At 41.5% G+C, this 22,006-nt stretch overlaps 1 protein-coding gene across 1 annotated transcript in view; it reads right to left on the reverse strand.

The window, feature by feature from the left end:
• RECK (reversion inducing cysteine rich protein with kazal motifs) overlaps positions 1-22,006 on the reverse strand; it is a 136,219-nt gene that overhangs the window by 94,900 nt on the left and 19,313 nt on the right. The window contains exons 3-5 of the mRNA XM_077809194.1: positions 20,721-20,795; positions 15,301-15,337; positions 2,568-2,653 (exon numbers count right to left, since the gene is read on the reverse strand). Of these exons, the coding sequence (XP_077665320.1) occupies positions 2,568-2,653; positions 15,301-15,337; positions 20,721-20,795 (198 nt within the window). The remainder of the gene's footprint in view (positions 1-2,567; positions 2,654-15,300; positions 15,338-20,720; positions 20,796-22,006) is intronic.

Consider the following 22,006-nt stretch of genomic DNA (forward strand, 5'->3'; position numbering starts at 1 on the left):
GGGGCTGGGGGTCTCTTGACCTGGCTGAGAGGTTGCAGGGAATGTTCATCGCCAACAATCTGAGCTTTATGTCTCTGTTCTTCCTAGCCCTGGACTTAAGGGCTAAACAAAAGGAGCACTTCTGGGAGATATGGGACTCCCCAGGCAACAGACACACTTCAGGTGTCTGTCACTCACCAGTGTAGCCTCCCAGCAGGAGAGGGAATATCTGAAGTCTGGCAAATCAGGCATATCCCACCAAGAGAAGACAGTCTCCCGGGGGGGAAAAAAAGAGTAAACAAAAACAACAAAAAAACAGTCCTCTCACCTAAAACTAATTAACTGTACAAACACTAACAACTCCTCTAAACTAACTAACTTTTTTTCTATTAAAGTGAATAGGAAGGCAGAGTATGCTCTAGGTTGGATCATGCTAGTTTTCCCGGGCCAAGGCAGTAGAGAAGGCACAGGGGGTGGTTTGCCCACACATCCTATATAGCCTTGGTGTCTGCCACAAGAAGGCATAGGGTACATTCGTGGGCCTAATGAGCACTCCTAGCTAGAAATCTCCTATGAAGCATTTCTGAGGTACATGCGCACCTGAAGTGAAACGCCCATAGGGACACTACTTGAAAAAGAAAATTGGATATTTGGGGTAAAAAATGGTTACATCAATCAATTTAATCTTCCTGTAAAGTTAATTTACTTAAAGGAGGCAGAAATAAGTTATCTCAGTTGAAATTTTGTCACAGTACCAGTCTAATACAATTATTTTTTAAAAATGTAATTGGATCTTCCATGACTACACCTGGTCAAGGAGTTAGTTCTGAGATGCACCCAAAAGAGGATTATAGACGTCTCTAAGCACCATTCAGGGTAATATAGTTTGTTACTGACCCAAAGTAGAGTTTCTCTACTGAGTTACCTAAACCCCAGCAACCATAAAGAGGGTTTAACCTAAGGAAAAAGTGTCAGGATAGGAGTGAGACCAGACCTGAAATAGAAAGGACAGTTGACCAGGAGCATTGGACCACCTATATTCATTGACTGCCCTCTCTATAGGGCAATGGACCTCAAAAGATCATTTATCCTAAAGCCCAAATCTGTGCTTGCTTTAACTACATCTGAACAAGAGTTATGTAGTCCCTGGTTTTATATTCCTTAATATGTTAATGAGTTCTTACAATGCATTCTTACTCTTTTCAATCCCTAGAATAGACACATACCATATTTAATGCTTTGAAGCATTATATAAGCTGGTTTTGTTCTCCAATATGTCAAATACTTTTACAGTTATAGTCTTGCCCAAAGTTCACAAGATGAAAGAATTGTCTCAAACTGACTGCACAGCTGACTTTTGACCATCCAAGGCTATTGTGGATAAACTTGAGCAGAAGCACGAAGATCTGGGAGGCTTGGTGACCTCAAGTAAAATGCTGCATTCCTTTGTCATACAGAGTTTCCAGCAGTCACACAGACTTTTGCTGTTTAAGCTGGTTTCAGCTTCCCATAGAGATAGCACATTATTTAGGGAGGATGTGGGGAAAGTGACCATGGAGCTTCCAGAATCATGTAATATAAACATCATATTAATTAAGCACCATAAGCTAAGAAGGCTCTTTCAGTATCATGAAGAACTTGTTTACACTATAATGATCTGTGCTTCAGACAGTTATGCTGAATCGCTTTAAGAACAAATGATACCATGCATCCACACTACATATGGCTTTACCCATCTAAGTTTTGCTCTGCAACCACATTTGCACCATCTTAAGCCAATTTAGCTCCAGTGGCTTGAGGGTTCCTGAAGGGCATCAGAACAAAAGATACAAGCTACACTTTACCATTGCCTTAGCTAGTAAACCTCCTGCATGTTCCCTACCAGACTCCATTCTCTGCACCCACAACCATGACCCCTAGTCATGCCTCACTACCCATACTCCTGCAAGGTAACTACCTCTCTGGAAATGCTCTCCCCGGGGTCTGCTAATAGTCCCTATTCCAGCTCTGGAAGTCCTCAGCCACAGATCCAGTGTAACTCTTCCAACATAATTAAAAGGAAAAGATACTTGGAAAGATACAAGATCATATAAATGTTTTCTTTCCTAATTTATTTTACCTGTTTTACTAATATTTAGGTTTTCTTCTTCCTGCATTCCCTTTCTCCTCCAAAGGTCACCCTATTGTTATCCTGAACACTTTTAGACTGAAGAGCTATAAGTCTAAATTTTGGCCTGTTAATTTCCAAGAAGAGAACTAAAACTGGTTTAGGTCCCCCCTCAGCACTTCCTCCTCCCTCTCCAAAAAATACCTCAAAAGATTTGTTGCGGTTCAATTTAGGCTTAAAAAAAAGGCAGAGCTTCAGTTAACCAAGAACACGATGGTATACATCATAGGTGTACACAGAAAATGATTTCTTGACCTATTTCATAGTTCTAAAAGTAATTGCAGAATATTGTCCCCAAAATTAAATGAAGTGTAAAGGTGTAGATGTAATAAATGAATTTAACTTGCCATATTACTGTTCACAAACTGCAGTGTTCTTTTATGTTTAATACTGATCATGGAAGAAAATTAGAAAACCTCACCTGTTTACATGCTTGTCGACATTCCACAACAATAGCTAGTTCACAGCAACCTAAGCCAACCCAACCATCAGACTTTTTCAAAACACCTTTAAAATAAAATGACAGCAAATATTATAGTAATACAGGCAGCTATGACAAAAATACCCAACTAACTATAGGACTAAGCCAAAGTAGCTAAGAGGGAAAATAACTAAAAAATAAACATTCCTCTTTTCTTTTAAGGCCATGTCTCCTATATGTTATCGAAATCAGATGTGTGCAGTTTATTGTAGACTTTATTTAATAGTATATTTTCAATCAATTATTTAAATTAAAAGGAATGTAACCTATTACATTTCTCTTGCCTTTGTTAAACCTTCAGTCCCTTCCTGGCTTCAGTCCTCTCTGTCTCTCTCCTTTTCCACAATAGATTTTGATGCATTTCTTCCTGAATTATGTCAGTAACAGTCTCATATTTTCTTTTTGCCCCACCACACACCCCTTATATAACTGCTCTTCCCACACCATATTCTGTATATTTCTCCCCAACCCCATTTTTTCCTGTTTCTTTCTTCTCTCACTTTTCCCCACAAAATATCTTAATACAACAATTCTCTTTTCTAATTTACACAATTTATCTCTTCCCTTCTCTCCCCATGCAGTTTATCATTCATGGTTTTGTCCAACAAAGCCAAACACTATAGCAAAGGACTGCCTCGGCTGCAGCTACTTTTTGGGTGGAGGGGAGATGGTGGAGCTGTAGTGGTACAGATCATATGAGCCCCGGATCCTGATGCAGAGTCCTAAAATCTGCTATCATGAATTTCTTAGAAAAAAATTAAAACAAGTTTCAGGATATTCATGCATTATAGCCTTCCTCTAGGAAACAAGTTGCTAGTAGAGGTAGAAGAGAAAACAATAGACTAATAAAAAGCCCTAATATGCACATATATCTTTTAAAAGATTCCTTGGTAATCTTCTTCCATTCCTATAGTCTTGGCTGCCATTTCAATTTACAACAGATTTTAAAATGACTGGAGGTCCACAAACTATGACAGATAAGGCAGTTTGGCATTCTGGGGAGAGATTAACAGTTTTTAAAGTGTTGCTTTTTCTCTCCATTCCCTCAGCTGCCTTTTCATTTTCTCCCTCTCTTAGTTCCCTCACTCGCCATTTCACACAACATGTGTAGGGATGTTGATTGCTTTAAGATCCATCTGCATGGAAGCCCCTGCCACACTCTAATAGTCTGTACTGAATATCTAGAGCTATTAAAAAGACACATTTCACCAATATAGACCAATTATTTTATCAAGGAAGTATGACATACATTGTGTGCTATAATTCAAAACTGTAGGAGTAAATAAAATGGATTCTCATTTAGACAGACAACCAGTTCATGGGAAAGTCACACGGGGTAAACACCCATCCACAGTTAATCACAGGGTTAGCTGCCTGCTACATGCTATTTTAGTATTTAATATTATATAGCAGTTGTTTCTGCGGAACTTTTGCATGAACAATCTTCAGGAATGTGGAGCTATGGAAACAGTCATCTTAAGAACAAATCCATGATACCGACAGTTCCACTGAAAACTTCATTAAAAAATATCAATTGAAAAAAGTGAGATAAAGAAAAGAAATCTGTAAGATTTAAACAGTAAGACAAAATGAATGGCTACTGATTAAAGCTCCGTGTTTGTCACAGAGGTCATGGATTCTGTGACTTTCTGTGACCTTCGTGACTTCTGTAGCAACTAGTGTACCTGGCACGGGGGCTGTCTGAGCAGCTCAGGTAGCCTCCAAGGCAGGCGCACTGGCCACTGCTGGGGCAATCTCAGCCCCTGCACTCCCAGCAGTAGGAGTTGGGGGGGGGGGCACTCGGGGCTGGGGCACAGCGGTTCCCAGTCAATGGGAGCTACAGAACTGGGGCTTGGGGCGGAGCGGAGGCAGCACGTAGAGCTAGGAGCTGGAGGTCGCTGTTTCCCAGGAGCCAGGTAGGGCGCCTACCCCATCCCCGTCAACCCCCCTCCTCCCCCGGAGCACCTGTGGCGCCCCCTCAGGCCGCCCCCCCTTCCGAGCATCTGCAGCACCTCCTGGGCCACCTTTCCAGCACCCATGGTGTCCTCCAGGTCGCCCCCCGATTCCCCCCCAAGTTTTAGTCGGGAGTATATAGTAAAAGTCATGGACAGGTCATGGGCCGTGAATTTTTGTTTATGGCCAGTGACTTGTCCATGAGTTTTACTAAAAGCACCCATGACTAAAACGTAGCCTTACTACTGATCAGTCAGAACAAAACTTCCAGGGGGCTGAAATCTCTGCAATGAACTGGCGATGCCACACAGACCACACTAAGATCAATCCACTTTTACAACAGCAGGGGTATACTACACTGGCATGAAAAACTGAGTAATTAGGCAACTAAATTTTGCAGTAGAAGGAGTTTGAGTGTTTCAGGTGTAGAGCCACTTAGATCACATTATGGTAAAACAATGAAGTAATCCTATATTAAAGTTCAAGGTAGAACACACAAAGCAGCTACGGATACATGCCAAGTTAAAGATGCCACAAGAGCCTTGCTATGGTGTAAGTTTTATTGCATGTGGTCCTCTCTCAGGGGTATCTCAAAACAATCAGGTGATCGTGTGCTAGATCTGCTGCCACATCTAAATAAAATTGTATTGAGTTATGCTTACAACGGCACACAAACTGATTTTGTGACTAAGGCAATCTGAACACACATTAATGGAGTTGTAACTTCTGTTCACAGCAGTTTGGAGCATGTACTTCTAATATTTTTTGTGAGGTGCTCAAATAGTAGAGATTAGGGTAGTATAAAAGAACATACATTACATAAATGGTTCCTAAACTATGGTCTCTGGACCAGTGGTCCACGGACAGCTGACTAGTTACATGGTGCTGGTTCTCTTTCTTGTTTCTAGCTGCTATATCACATTAAAAGGCAGTTAAAAAGCAGAGTGGATTGATTTAAGTCAGCAATTTAAATAACTGATTTTAATCACGATTTAAATGTGCCAATAGAAAACCTTCATTTAAACACCTGATTTTATCTTGGTTTGCATGTGTACTTTTTAGTTACCTTCCTAAAGGCCAAAGGACCATTTTTATCAGTGGGGGGAATTACTGTATTATGATTACACACACAATGAAACTAGTTCAGACAATCCATCTGGACAAGTGATGGCGATTAAAAAGGCTACTCTGATAGATAAAACATTGATAATGAAGATAGTGATTCAAGTGGCAATGAAGTAACTGTTACCTGAAGTAACAGATCCAGGTTTTTAATCTCAAGGGGCTTCCCTAGGGATTTCATGAAAATTGGTCATGCAGAATGCTCCCAGAAACATTGAGCATGTAGATGAGAGTGAATGGGACTTAGGTGCTTTTGAAAATATATAAAGAGTTTGTATAGGAGCTGACTGTTAATCAGAGAAGTCAGCGAACAGGAGCAGCAAACAGAGGAGTTTAGAGAGGGTGTGTGAGAGGCAGAAACACCTAACAAACATACACTAAAATTTTAGGCCAATCACCGCCCCCCCCAAAAAACAAAGAAGAGTAAAAATAATGCAGCCAGCATTCCAGCAACAAACTGGGGACTATCCAGTTTAGTGTACTGAATGCAGCATGTACAATAACCTGCCTTGCAGGCAGGTGGCATGTGTGTTCATTTGGTGCAAACATTTCATGGCCCTCAGAGACTGAATACGGGCTCTTGAGACTGAACTGGAGGAGCTAAGGGAGACAGACTTCCAGGGACACAGTAGAGCAGTTCCACTCCCAGACTGACAACCTTTGTGCTGTTGGTGAGAATGAAAGTCTCAGGGAAGGAGAACATAAAGCTGGAGCAGAGGGAAACGATCCTTCCAGATGACATCATAGTATCATCTCACACTGTCGCTACCCATCCAGGGGAGGGGACCCCAGTTACTAGGAAGAGACAGGTAATAGTAATGGGGGATTCGATTAGAAATATAGATAGTTGGGTTAGTGATGACTGGGAGAACCACATGGTGAATTGCTTTCTGGGTGCAAAGGTTGTGAGCCTCAAAAGACATATAGACAGCCTTTTGTACAGTGCTGGGGGGAGGGGGGAGGGAGGTGGTTGTGGTAGATGTAGGAACCAATTACATAGAGAAAGGTAGGAGAGAGGTCGTGGAGGCCAAATTAGAGCTGATAGGTAAGAGATTAAGGTCCAGGACCTCCATCGTAGCATTCTTTGAAATGCTTCCAGTTCCATGTGTAGGGCCATTTAGACAAGCAGGGGTGCAGGGTCTTAATGAATGGATGAAACAATGGTGTTGGGAAAAGGGATTTACGTTTATTAGGAACTGAGGAACCTTTTGGTAAGATCCTGTACGCACAAGATCACCTTCTAAATTTAAGTGCAATCCAGGATCTACCTCGCCTCTTCCCGGAAGCCCCACCCCACTCACTCCATCCTCCCCTCTCTCCATCGCCCGCTCTCCCCCACCTTCACTCACTTTCACCGAGCTGGGGCAGGGAGTTGGGGTTCAGGAGGGGGTGAGGGCTCTGGGCTGAGCCTGGGCCAGGGGGTTGGGATGCAGGAGGAGGTGAAAGGTGTAAGCTCTGGGAGGGAGTTTGGGTGCAGGAGGGGGCTCTGGGCTGTGGCAGAGTGTTGGGGTGCAGGAGGGGGCATGGGGTGTTGGCTCTGGGAGGGGGCTCAGGGCTGGGGTGCAGGCTCCCGCCGAGCGACACTTACCTCGGGCGGCTCTCAATCGGTGGCACAGCGGGGCTAAGGCAGGCGCCCTGCCTGCCCCAACCTCATGCCGCTCACCTCCTGTGGGGGTGGCACATGACTCCACGCACTGCCCTTCTCTGCATGCACCGGCCCCGCAGCTCCCATTGGGCACAGTTTCCTGTTCCTGGCCAATGGGAGCTGCAGGGATGGTGCTTACAGGAAGGAGGAGCACGCTGAGACCCTTGCCATCCCGCCGCCAGGGCTGCGGGGGTGTGCTGGCCGCTTCTGGGAGCGGCGTAGGGCTGGGGCAGACAGGGAGTCTGCCTTAGCGGCAACCCCACTACACCACCAGACTTGTAGCAGCAGAGATCACAATCGACTGGGAGAGTCTCCAGGATCGACCAGTTGATCGTGATTGACCCGTTGGTGACCACTGCTGTACAGGAAGAATGGGCTTCATCTAAACCAAAATGGAACCAGATAGTTGACGTTTAAAATAAAAAAGGTTGTGGAGGAGTTTTTAAAAGAAGGGCTGGGGGAAAGTTGACAGGTGCAGAGAAGTACACGGTTCAGCTAGAGACATCCCTCAGGAGACAATTTATTAAAAGAATACTCTCTACCTTAGTAAAGAGGCGAGGACAGAATTCAATCAAGTTGAGAAACAGTCAAACAAAAAATATAGTGTCCTATTCAATTACATCACATGAAGGCACACAACTCAATATTGACAAATTTTATAAGTGCTTGTACACAAATGCTATAAGTCTAAATACTAAGATGGATGAACTTGAATGCCTGGAATTAAATAATGATACTGATACAACAGGCATCACAGAAACTTGGTGAAACAATAATAATCACTGGGACATGGTAATATCAGGGTACAAAATATATAGGAATAACTCAGTGGGTCATGCTGGTGGGGGAGTGGCACTATGTGACTGAAAGCACAAACTCGAATATAATAAAAATCTTAAATGAATCCAACTGTACCACAGAATCTCTATGGATAGAAATTCCATGATTTAATAGTAAGCGTTGTCCTCCTGGGGGAATTCTGTGCCACTATGCATGCGCAGACTTCATGTCCCCCCATAGGTGCTGGAACTAGGGGCGATACCACAAACCCCTGGCTTGAATTAGTAACAACTCAAATACACCTCTACCCAGATATAACATGGTCCCCGGGAGCCAAAAAATCTTACCGCGTTATAGGTGAAACCGCGTTATATCGAACTTGCTTTGGCCCCCCTGCTCCTTGTCCACCGACACCCCCTCTAGAGACCCTCCCGTCCGTAATCACCCCCAGGACTCCACCCTCTACCCAATCCCCCTGCTCCCTGTCCCCTGACTGCACTCACCGGCAGCAGCGGGAAGCGGAGCAATGCTTTACCGCATTATATCCAAACTCATGTTATATCGGGTCATGTTATATTGGGGTAGAGGTGTACATGGTTTCTGCCTTTAACACCCCCACTACACAAATTGTTTCAACACCTCTGTGTCCACTGTAGATTTTTTTTTTCCTCCACAGAATGTAGATTCTATTGAGAGGCGCTGGAATTACATATGCAGGGGCTGCTGTGGCACCAGAAGAGAGGGCAGCCAGCCATCAGCAAGGAAAGGGGAGAGGCCACATTACTCACAGCGGGCCCAGGTGAAGAGGCATGGGGCACAAAGGGTTGCTGGAGGGTCACAGACTGGGGTTCAGAAGGGCTAGGGAGGACAGACTGGGGCACAGGCTCAGGTGCTAGTGAGGTGACAGCTTTGAGCCAGAGGTTGAATGGGAGGGGAGCTGCAGGGCCACACAAGGGATGTGGGGGGTGCAGGGACGAACAGAGACGGGGCATATATGCCTGACTTATGAGAGAGAGGCTAAGGGTCACAGCCAGAGTCTGCATTAGGGAGGCTCCCCAACTCCCTAACAATCAATCCCCCCCGCATACACACACACCCCAAAAAAGCCCTGTACCATACTCCTCCCACCCATACCCAACAACCCTCCAGGGTCACTCCCAGGGTCTTTCCCTCTTCCTCAGCTTCTCCATTACTCCTGCCTCCCCCAAGCCTTTGCACTGCTTCTGAGGGATGCAGGAAATAGGTTTCTGTATTGTAGTTTAAATTACTCAAAGTTCTGTATTAATTTGCCTAGTAAAGAATCTATTTCTAAAAAAAAAAAAAATTACTGAATCTTTTTTTTTGATCTACATTGTTACAGACATAGTTGCTGACAGGTATTTTGAAATAAATTATAAAAATAAGTGAAACTGGCATGATTATATTATGTTATTTTGACAAATAAAATATGCAGAATTTTGCAGAATTTTTAATTTTTTGGCACAGAATTCTCCCAGGAGAACAGTAATATACTACTATAGCAATACACTACTGACCACCTGACCAAGATGGTGATGGCAACTGAAATGCTGAAGGAGATCAGAGGCTACAAAAACAAACAACTAATAATAATAATGGGGGATTTTAACTATTCCTGACTGGGTACACGTCACCTCAGGACAGGATGCAGAAATAAATCTTCTAAACACAACTGGCACCTTCTTGGAGCAGCTAGTCCTGGAACCCACAACGGGAGAGGCAATTCTTGATTTAGTCTTAAGTAAAACACAGAACCTGGACCAAGAGGTGAATATATCTGAGCTGATCAGTAATAGCGACCATGACCATAATGTAATTACATTTAACATCCTTGTAGGGGGGAATGGCTATTAGCCAAGATGGTCAGGGACACAACCCCATGCTCTTGGTGTTCCTAAAACTCTGACAGCCAGAAGCTGGGACTGGACGGCAGGGAATAGATCACTTGATAACTACACTGTTCTATTCATTCCCTCTAACGTATCTGGCACTGGCCACTGTTAGAAGACAGGATACTGGGCTAGACTGACCATTGGTCTGACCCAGTGTGTCTCTTCTTATGTTCTTGGCAACAGTCCAGACTGGGAGCTAACTAAATAGTTTTAATGGTTGGTTAGATGAGAAATTCTCTCTATTATTTGGCTGTTCTGTGTTAGAATTCAGTATGTGGAAGCAGGAAAGTTGCAGGGCTATTTGATAAATTGTATGGCATAGCCCCTGCTGGCTATCTTCATCAGTCCAAAGAGGAAGTGGGTTATTGGAGCTAACAAGCAAATAACTCCCCCCACTCAAAAACAAACAAATAAATAAAACCACCAACTGTAACACAGGAGTTTTTAATCCCAGAACGTGCATCTTCTCAGGCAGATAAGCAGAGGATTCAGATGTTCTTGTTGCTAGTGGAAAGCTGTCCAGAGAAGTTGTCTGGATTTTCCTCTGCAACTCTACTTCAGCATCCCTTGAAAAATTTTGAATCACATCTGCATGATCTAGATGAAAAGAAGCCATAAAAAGACAGCCTGCTTCTGAAAGATTTCTTATATTTCTTCATCTGTTTGTAGTTGAAGGAAGCGTCTCTTTGATATTGCCTTTGGCTGCAAGGACTGCTTTTGCCCATAGCTTCTCTTAAAAGCTTATTCTGATGAAGCTATCAAATGTTCAGCTTGGATGTTTGCCTTCTACTTCCGGAAAGAATTATCTTGCTACAGTACTGAAAGCCACAGCCTACCTGCAAATCTGAAGGAGTCCCAGTATGCATCTGGGACAAGGTCGCTGCCAGGGAGATCTTATGAAGAGTCAATTTTATACCTTCGGCCTGATGGGTTAAGTCTTCTTAAAGGGAGACTATCCAGACTGATATCAGAGTAATAGAAGCTGCCTTTAGTTGCACCATAAAACAGACTCTATCCTGTTGTCCATGAGTTGTGATGCAGTCAGATTTTGATTTAGACATTACATAGATTTTGTTTAGCTGCCTTCAGAGTCTAATATTTGTTTGCTCTCACTGTGACTTGACAATGTTCTCCAGTCAGATGGAGAGAGTTAAAAAGTTCTCTTGGAAGCAGAAGGAAAGTGGATTTTATTTGTTTTGCTTTTTCCTTCACCTTCCTCTGAGGCATCTAGAAGGTTCTTTATTAATATCTAAGGTAGTCAGCACTGATGTACTCAAACTCAAATCAGTCCAGGAGAAAGAGCTTTTCCTGGATCCCTTACTCTTCTTCAGAATTGTTAACAGAGCTCACCCTTCTCTCCTCCCAATGAGGAAGTAGGAGAATTTGCCTTTACCATCTTTTTTATTACATGTACTTTAGTTCTCCCTTGTGAAGAGAGACGGAGATCCTTTAGCAGCTTCTTCCTTACTCTTAAATTTGACTGATTTGATCTGGAATGAGGGGCCATGAAGAGCTGGCGACTCATAGCTCCTGGCTTGAATCGTCCTACTTTTTGTCTTCCTTATGGCTTCTCACTGGAACTGATCTTTGGTGAGGGTGTATTTTGGCCTTCGGTTTAGTGGGATTCCTCTCCTCACTGAAGTTGTTTATTCATTTTAGGTGTGGTATAAAAATATGCCCTGAGTGGAAGTACTCAGAGAGATACTCCCAGAGATAGTTCAGGCACCAATCTTCTCAAGGTCAGCTGTTCAACTGGGAAAATAATGACCCAATTCCACCTCAGCAGGCCTGGCTTGAGAATATGGTCTGTTTAAGGAGAGCAGAGGTGTGGCTGGAAAAGCCAAAAGAGGAAGCTGGAAATGCAGTATTGACTGATAGGAGCCACTCCTGCAGATGAGTGGTACTACTAAAGAAAAGCACTAATCCCAAGGGGAGGGTGGGGGGGTGAGCATTGGCAGCTAAGATAGACACCCCAGGATCAGAGCAGTGGAGTCTGAGGTAGGGGTTACAAGTGGTAGATCCCATGGAGAGGGTGGCCCTATTGTTTTTCCTGATGCAGGAGGAACTTAGGGCCCTCACAGAGTTGGGATCCACAGAGCTGCTGGAGCCACCTGGTTAATTATACCTTCCCAAATGATCAGAGCAAGCACCTTTTCTCCTTCACCATCTTGATGGGCTGATAATGACACAGGGGAAGAAGAGGCTACAGCATACTGTGGAGCAAGAACAGGACTCAGAATAGGCTAAAACTTTCTGCAATATCAAAAGGAGTTAGGCCTCTCTGAAGGAGGAAGAGGCACAAAAATTCGGAGCCAAAAATATCAAATTCAGTGGGATTTTTTTCCTTATGCTCTGTATTTAGGAAAGCATGTGGTCTAGAAACCCGTTACTGCTACCAGGCAGCAAACTGAGTTGAAGCAGTTTCCTAAAGGGAAATCCTAAGCCCCATCCTGCAGCTGAGAAATCTGATTCTGACTATTCAATTGCAGAGCAGAGGAAAACCCCTCTACAGAAATGGAGGCTGTATGAGAGAAGAACAAGAGTGCTTTTTATATCCAGAGAAAAATCCTACAGTTTCTCTAATGTCAGGAGTATATCAGAGGGACTCCTTGTCAATGAAAGGGGCAGGGGAAAAAAGGCTAGATACAATTATTTTCTGGGTAAGATGGAATCAAGGGGTAGCATGCAAGATGTAAAAAAGCAGAGTGGAAGGAGATTGCTGTAGCCAACTCACTAAAATGTCAGTTGGGAAACTAGTGCAAGTAGTAAAAGAACCTTAAAGATTAACAGTCTCAGGGTATTGGAAGTCATAGGTTCAAAGGGAGACTGGCAAAGGAACCACAAACCAGGCAGAGGCTTGATGCGGAAACACTATGACTAACCTGAGGCTGGACAAGACCAGATGAACAGAGAATTTACCACTGATGGGTACAGACCTTCTTTGTCAAGTTTTGCTTGAAGAAAATTAAGAATATAAATAATGAGACAGCAGATTACATGCTTTTAAGATCCCCCCCCCCCCATACTTTGTAACAAATGACAGAAATGGCAACTATCAGACTGCAGGAGTGTCAGTTACTTTAGAAACTTAAGAGTTAACCTCATGTATTACGCTGGCAATGCCAGCATTTTAAGATAAGACTGAAAGACATTCTCCACCTAGCCTTATTGGGAAAGGATATACGGGGAAAATGAAAGTAACCACAGACTGCATACCACATCTGTAACCTAGGCCCTCCCTCTGAGACCACAGGAAGAAACTCCTAGGATATTGATTTTGTCCATCACCTTGTTATGGAGAGGGAAAACTGAAAAAAACCAAACCATCACATCATGGACTCTCTAAGGTAATTGTGTCACCTGAGCATCCTTAAAAGCAGCTGCAAAAAGTTTGTCATTTGAGAACAGTAGCAAACTGTCTAACGTGGAGGGATGTCCTCCATCTAGACACCAGGTTCTGGATACTAGAGGAAGAAGACTTCCCTCCCCTGATAAGATTATATTGTGACACAGACCATCTGTGATATGTTCGGCCTCAAAAGAAAGATTTCTCTGCTCCCAGGAGAAGAGGGGACTAGAATTCTAACCCAGAAACCTTGCATTAGTTCAGAAAAATCAAGGCAAACAATTGAAGAGTAGCTGCTCAGCACCAGTTTCCAAACAGCATTAGCACTTTCTTTACAAACCTGTGTTCTAACAGTATGCATTCTTTTCTTTCAAAAAGACCACTGCCCCTCAACTATTCTGTAACTCAAACAAGTCCTCTTAAGCAGAGAGACTAATATCTGCAGTTAACCCTGCACAAGTCGGTTTTCTAGAAAGAGAGATTTGATATTAATCCCCAGTTGAAACATTAGCCACAGTCTCTGGAGAAAATACAAAATATTCCTATTTCATTCAAAGATTTCAAGGTGCTTTGCTAAGGTGAGTGTTGTTATCCTCATGTCAAAGATGGAATGAACTGAAGCACAGAAAAGTTAAGTTACTTATCCAGGGTTACAATGTGCCAGTGGCTGTACTGGGCCTAAAACCAGATCTCCTGATAGCTAATTATGTTTTAACCACTAGACAACACTGCCTCCCAAGCATTAGTTACAAAATACTCCCACAAGATCCCCATTTTACAGACTGGAAAACTGACACAGACTAACGCCCAGATTTTTAAAGGGATTTAGGCATTGCAGCACTGAGCATTGCAATACCTAACTGATTTAGGAGCTTAAAGTCTCATTTTCAAAAGTGGTATAGGCACTAACGAGGCTAAGCGTCTTCATCACTTTTGAAAATGAGACAGGCATTGCAATGCTGAGCACCACTAAGCTTGAACACCACTAAAAATTTGGACCGAAGTAGTGTAAGCAAGGTTACATAATAAATTAGTGGAAGAACAAGGACTAGAACCTACAAGATTCCTCAGACCCTCTAAATCTACTGGAATGGACAGTTTGACTCCTGAGAACAAGAAAAGCAGGTAGGCTCACTGGTGGCAGGTTGAGCAGCCTGTAAGAAGAACAGTTAATAGTCTTTTTTTTTTTCCTCCTGTTTTTCCACTTTTTCAGCTATGGTATGCTAATTTTACTCCAAGTTTCTTTGTCCAAAAGGAACAGGAGAGGGTTACTGAGATTATTCTGTGACAAGGCAGAGCAAAATTAGATAATTTAGGAGAGACAAGATGGGACTTGGAGCGCCAAACTATCTTTAATAAAACAGCTACTACTGAATCTCAGTATGACATCATGAATCCCACTCCCGTATTCTAGACTGAATAAGAGTGGTGTAAATTTGTAATTAAAAAATTGGAAGTTAAGGTCTAGAAGGGGGACAGTATTTGGGGGGGAAATAGGCAATCACAGGACATCTAGAATCTTTTAAAAAGGCAAAGGAGTGCTGGCTCAAGGCTTTTCAATACTTTTAAGGATGAATTCCCAACCCTTGACCTTTTTCTTCAACATATACAAGAAACGGATAAGAGATATTTGAGTAAACATCAATGTAATAAAACTTATTCACTTAACATATTTTCTACATGAGAAAAAACGGTAAGAAAGAAATTTATTTGCTTTCCAATTTTGACAAAGTCAAAGTACCACAATTTGGGGTAAATGAAACAAACAAACATACATTTCTGGCTTATGTGGAAGCCTTATCAAAGCAAAACTATTTTGAAACATGTACAATATGGAAACTAGACAGATCTGTTGTTAAATTAAGCCTTTTATCAGCAAAGGCAAAATATAAATGAGAATATTCTAATAGTTCTTACCTGGCAAAGAAGAGTTTATACAACCCCAAACTTCTCCCTGAAAAATAAAATGCAATTAAACAAAAGTCTTTATTTATGATAGATTAAAAGCTTTTAAATATAGTAGATGATTTAGCACTGATACAAAAAAAGTGTCAATACCTCTGTAAGATAATTGATCTCATGGAAGAACTCTGCCTCCTTCTCAAAAAAACCACAAAAATCAGAGACAAATGTCATCAGGTGTTTATTGTCAAGAAAAGGATGATGGGACCCAAAAGGACTCCTCTCACTCTACTGTATTTTAATTAAAAATGAGATTTTGGGGGTTTCTTTTTTGCAGATGCAGAACATACTTTAGACAATGGCAAAAACTGAAAGCTATGGGTGTTTCTACATCCTGGAAGATGTAAAAGTGTGCATGTAGTAGACAACTCTGTCAAACAGTTACTGTAAGTAACTTCCCTTTCTTCTTCACGGTACCCTCTGCATATTTCCAGCTGTGGAAATATAGCAAGCAGTACTACCACTTGGAAAAAGTGGGCTGAAAGTGTCATAGTGCTAAAAAGTTCAGAATTCAAACCAAGATGATGTATCATGGGGGTTACAGTTGTACATAAAGTTATTTGTTTTACCTCTTTCCTTTAAAAAAAAAACTAAGGAATTACATGTAAAGAGTAACATTAAAAGGAAGATATTTAAGATGCAAAGTCAAGTAGTTGAAAGTTCGGAATTGTCAGACTTATGGCTACCCGGGCTGTGTTTTGTTTGTTTGGGGGGTTTTTGGTGGGTGAGAAAGAGAGAAGGATTCTATCATATATCCTCAACTCAAGATAGTTTCTAAACTTTTCCCCAAAGTTCCTATTACTTTATCCTTTAAGCTCTCACCCTTAATCCTTTCCATGTAGGTTACAATAATCTATTTTGTATTGGATAAGTATATTTGTCTTTTATACCATCCAAGACCCATCTGTTCAAGGTGACCTTTTGCCACTCGCTGTAAAAATGGCATAAACAGTCTTCAAATATTAGGGGAACTGAATTCAAGGTTGGTTTGCTACTCTCAAACTTCATGTCACACCTGAGGATTAACTGAAGGTAAGGTAGTAGTGGAGGATGAATTCTTTTCTCTCTTCTTGGATTTACAGGGACGTCTTTTATATTGCTGCTGAGAAGCAAAGGATTGTTGTTGCTGCTGATAGCGTTGCCTCCCTCTGTTAACATACAAAGATGAAGAATAATTTGGATAATATTGTCTTTAGATATCAAATGCAGGCACAGGAATTATTCTCTTGAAAGGTGCAAGAGACCCAGAGATCCATCAGTTAATCTTGTGTCTCATTTTCTCTAATACTTCATCCATTTTACAACTAAAAAGTCGATCACCTTCAAATAGAAGGTCTTCAATCTTCATCTTTGTTTCGCGAGGAAGAGAGAAGGAGTATATCACTGCAACTATCAGTCTTGAATATGCACTAGAGACATCAAAGGACACACACAGCACGTGCCTAGCAACATTCTGGCCCTCCTTAATAAGGGCATAAGTCACTCTGCAGCACTCATCAAGAATATTCTTGGTAAAGGTTGAAATCTTGTCCCACAGGTGAAACTGGTACCTCACCATGACAGCTAGGTAGTTAGCTACCCTCAGGTTTAAAGAAGACGAAAAGAATAGTTTCCCCCCGGAATCTATTTCCCCCCCTCCCATCTCTGTCATTGGGAGAAGAATATAAATATTCCATTCTTATCGCTACGTCACTGCAGCCACCAACAGAGAATTAGGGGAAAGATGTACATGGAAACAAGAAAACCCTTCATACAGAATCTGATAAAACTTACCTGCTTTTTTTGCATTTGGTTGACAGAAACCCTTCAGAAGAAGCAGAAAAACTTTGTAGAGATATTCCCCAGGATGACAGAAAGAGGATGAGTTTCCTTCAGTGAAACAGAAGGCAATTTTGAAGTAGAAACCTTCTGCTGACCAACTCTTTGAATTGAATAGCATCCTCAGGAGGTGAGGTATCTGAGGCTATGCCACCATTTTCATCTAGAGAGGAGTTGCCTGCAGGTTCCTGGTCCTGATGCAAAATATGGATTTGTGAAGATGCATTATCTTCCTTGGCATATAAGATGTCTTCGATCAGTGTAGGGACTAACTCTTGGTACTGGATTCATTGGCATAGGATCTGAGTGTCTTGGATCAGTGGAAACATCCCTGCTTCAATGTGGAACCGAGATTGTAGCTCTCGAAGGAGGCTGATACGGAAAACTTGGAGTTGACTGGTATGGACAAAGCACCCAGGGAGGCACTTGCCACTCCTGTCAATTTGTCTAGTCCAGTACAGTCATAGTTATGGGATACATGTATTCATGAGAACCCAAAAGAATGGCATTGAGGTTGAGGGTCCAAATAAACAGTTGGATCCAAGTCTTCCTCTGAATGCGATCCAAGCTCAGATCAGACTATGAAATAACTGAGGGTATCACTGAGGTAGATAAATATCCCATACCTACCCGCTAGTGGCTCTTGAGACAACACACCTTGAAAATCTCACATATCCAAGACTGAATATTGCTCATCTTGCATTTTGGACCTCAGCACAGTTTCACTAAGATGGTTCTGGCTGCCTGTGGTCGGAGAGAAAACTACACTAAAACTTTAAGTGGAGACTGAAGTATTGTGGTGGAGCTCCATAGTATTTCAGAAGGTAAAAAAATTGAAAGCTATGGGAATTTTCACATACTGTGTGCTACAAGCTCAAGGGCTCAGATTTGGAGTCCTCTGAACAGGGTTTCTTTAAACAAAATGGTAATATTACAGTTCACTAAATGGGATAATTAAGTACATAATGGTTACCCTTAAATGATTTCATTAACATTAGCATGAAGTCACTGCATTTAGTGCTTTCTAAGCAAACACTAGAAAAAAAAATTGACCATTTCTGTAATACATCATATCAACTGAGTATTACGGCATCAAAGGAAGATTCCATAGAAGCAGAGGTGTATATGCTAGCAGGTCAGGATGCTGGGATAAACAATGAAGAGATAAAAATTTTAAGTGCCTACAAGTGAAGGAATGCTGAACATGTGCCTCTCAAAAGATATGTAAAAAAGTACTAATCACCAGCAGTGAAACAATAGCCAATTCTGGCAGGAACAAACTCTTTGTGATGTTTCTTTTTTAATACAGTACTTACACAGGTATATAAGAAGCACTTATCACCTTGCTAACATAGTCAAGATCAATTCCCTCTACTCAGCCCTCCTCCATCATCAGCCTCCCTCTCTAAATCAAAGCAGACTAGAAGCCAGCAAAAAGGAGATATTGCTGCCATTAGGGGAAAAAGCTGGCTTCTGGCACTGCTACTAGTCACCAGATCACTGATGAAAGGTATTTCCCTTTCTTTCCCTAAAAGATAACTGAGTTTATTGTGATTACTGCACTGTTTGTGACTACTGCATTGCACCCAATTCTCTAAGGTATTCCAAGTGGCCTCCCAGTCTGCCAGTGTCTGCATTCCACATTCTCTAATGAGTTGCTAGAATGCCTCCTCTATCCCACCATCTGAGAGATTTGGAGAGGAAATTTCATATATTCATGTTCCAGCAAGCATAAGGCTATACTGGAACACATTTTGTATGTCTTTTGTCTAATATTATCAGAGTACTCATGAAAATTTGATAGCAAATAAAAAAAACGGCGGGGGGTCTGGAAGGCAATGTCTGAAAATAATAAGCATGGAGTTAAACTAAAACTGTTAAACTTTTTAAACAGAAAGATACCTAGATTGCGCTCCACAACTGTGCATTTCATATCTTTAATAGTGCTTTGATAAAGAGAAAGCAATCACACTTTTAAACGATTACTATTTCATGAAAGTATATTCCATTCAGTACTTCCCTCCCACATTTGCCCCAAAAATTGCTAGAGACCATCCCTTTTTTCATTCAGTTGTCCCCAAAACATAGCAACTCCCCATCCCTGACTCTATATCACTCTTGAAAACACTTTCTTCCATGACATCAATAAACCCTAGTTGCCAACTCTGAGAAGCATTAACTCTGTAACATAACTAAATTTAAAATAAAAAGCAAAGTTATCAACACAACGCTATCACCAACTTGCAATCTGGCCAGGAACAGCGAACCACAGCCCCTGGGAGTTGTGTGCAGCCGTGTCTATGGATGGTCAATGTAAACAAACTGTCTCACAGGCTGCCAACGGATTACCCTGATGGGCCACGTTTGGACCACAGGTTGCCCACCACTGACTTACACCATCAGTTTTCAAACAGTGATCTGTGGACCACCACTGATCTGTGGACCACTACTGATCTGAAAGACTTAACTGATGATCCACAAAAATAAAACGTTTAAAATCATGCCTTTGTGGATTGGGAGGGGAGGCAGTCCATGAGAGGGAGCACTGTAACAGCGATCCATGGAACATTAGAACTAAAGAATAAGTAGGCCTATACACTGTACATTTAGACAGCAAACTCTTTTGGGCAAGAACTTGGTCTTCACTAGTCTATCAAAAGCGTAGCACATTGCTGACACTATATAAAGTAATAAAAACTGATCAGTAAAGAAAGAAAATTAGAATTTTGTATTGGAATTTTCAAGCAAAACTGTTGCTTTTCTAAGGCAGAAGGGCTTTTGGATTAATTAATTAATCTGAATATTATTTAATAATTATTTTTATAGTAATGTAACTGAACCAGCAGTTAGATACAATCCACTCTATAATTTTCTAGTAATTAACTGGAGAACTTTTAGATAGCTCATTCAGATATCCATAATTTTACTGAACCAATAAAAAGACTGCTCCAGATTCTCAGCTATGACTGAGGAGCAGTTAAAACAGCTATAGAGTTTACCTTTGCACTATCCCAATGCTGGACAGGCTGTGTGCCAGGCTTTTCCCCTAGTGAAAATTAAAATAACCTAAAGGCTGCTCTAAATTATGCTGGCTGCCAACAATTCCAAGGAGAGTAATAGCAGCCACATTGCACCAGACCATCTGGCCCAGCATATACAAATCTACCCTCAACATAAGGCAGATCTTAACCTCCACTATCTCTCGTAATTTCCATGAGCCCAGGACATTTAGCAAGATTGTCAACTCTCTGATTGCATCATAAGTCTTGCAATATTAGGTCTTTTCTTAAAAACCTAGCTCCCAGAGTCAAGTGATTAAATGACAATCTCATCTTTCATTTTAAAAAGTTTTCTAGACCTCACACTTTGGGAGGAAAAGCTTGAAAAACAAACCCTAAAGGATCAAAACCCAAATAAAATGAACCCAAAATTTATTATATTTAAATTTCAATTTTTAAGCCAAATTTCATGGTTTTTGAGACTTCACTCATGGCTTTTGAATGTTTAAAATTGTCAATACTGATTCAGCAGTTTTATCAAAAACAGTCAAGGCTTACCATTGACTCTGGGCAATATTCTGGTGCCCGCTGCAGCAAATGTTTCAAACGGGAATCACTTTTAGAGGATAAAATCTGTTACAAAGAAGATCAGAAGATAACACATTTTTAAAATATCAGAACTAATTAGGAAAAAAAAGTATAAGTATACATTCAAGCTCATTTGACTTCTTTTTTAAATTTTGTTTTCCTAAATTCACAGTTTGGTTTTATTTAATTAATAAGTTTTTGTGATAACTTTCATTACCAGTAAATTTGTGTAGAAACGTACATAACACATTCATATATAAAGAAAGTTTACTTATAATTTGAGTTTACTGGACAATCTTTCAGACATACAGCACTTGTTTTTGGAGAGGGAAATAAATTTTCTTCTTGTTTCTAAAAATGGAATATATATTCTCCTAATCAGGAACTCTTGGTCCATTCAACAGCATGAGATTGATAGTAAAAACCACAGGTTAGACTGTAGCAAAAGTTATAATATGGAGATCTTTGGGGACTCAGAGAAACAAAGCTGCTAGGACCTAATTTCATGCTTCCTCGCTACAAGACACATTTTATAAATACACTCCAGCTAACTTGTGACTGAAAACAAGGAATTACTTTACTGCAGTTCCACTTCTCTAAATGTATCATTTGACTGGATTCCTACCCTTTGGTAAGGAGTGCCTGAAATTCATGTAGCTTTCAAAGATTTTTTGGCCCTCGGAAGCATAGGCAAGCCGGTCTCATTCTAAAACCAACTGCCAGTGCCTCAGTGCCCTTTAGAACAACCAATTTCAGCTCCTTGGTGACTGGAAAGTAGAGAGTTCCCCAAGTTATTGAGCAGAAAATGGACAGCTTCCCAAATTATATATGTAACAGATGCCCAATGAATATTTATGACAGTTTCATCCTGGGGGGGGGGGAGGGAGGTTGTCACTAAAAATATTACTCCCATTTCCCCCAACCATGACAGTTGCAAGGTGAGAAGGAATCAAGGCAAATGATATCGTCAGACAAGTTACTTATCTTATAGTGACTATGGTTCTTCAAGACATGTTGTCCACATGGATCCCACTCTGTGTGCAAGTGCCCAGAGATCCGATTCTTTTGGCAAGCAGTGTGCATTAGGGCCATTCCTATACCCTGGATGCCCTCATACCTCTTCACCCTAAGACAAAGTGTGGAGCTGGCCCAACTGACTCTCAGTTCCTTTGCCAATACAGAATCCTGGTAGTACAGAACCCCATAATTGTGGGGAAGGAAGGTGGGTTATGGAACATATCGAAGAAACAGAAGTT

This window comes from Eretmochelys imbricata, chromosome 2, assembly GCF_965152235.1.
Source record: "Eretmochelys imbricata isolate rEreImb1 chromosome 2, rEreImb1.hap1, whole genome shotgun sequence".
In the NCBI taxonomy this organism is placed as follows: domain Eukaryota; kingdom Metazoa; phylum Chordata; order Testudines; family Cheloniidae; genus Eretmochelys; species Eretmochelys imbricata.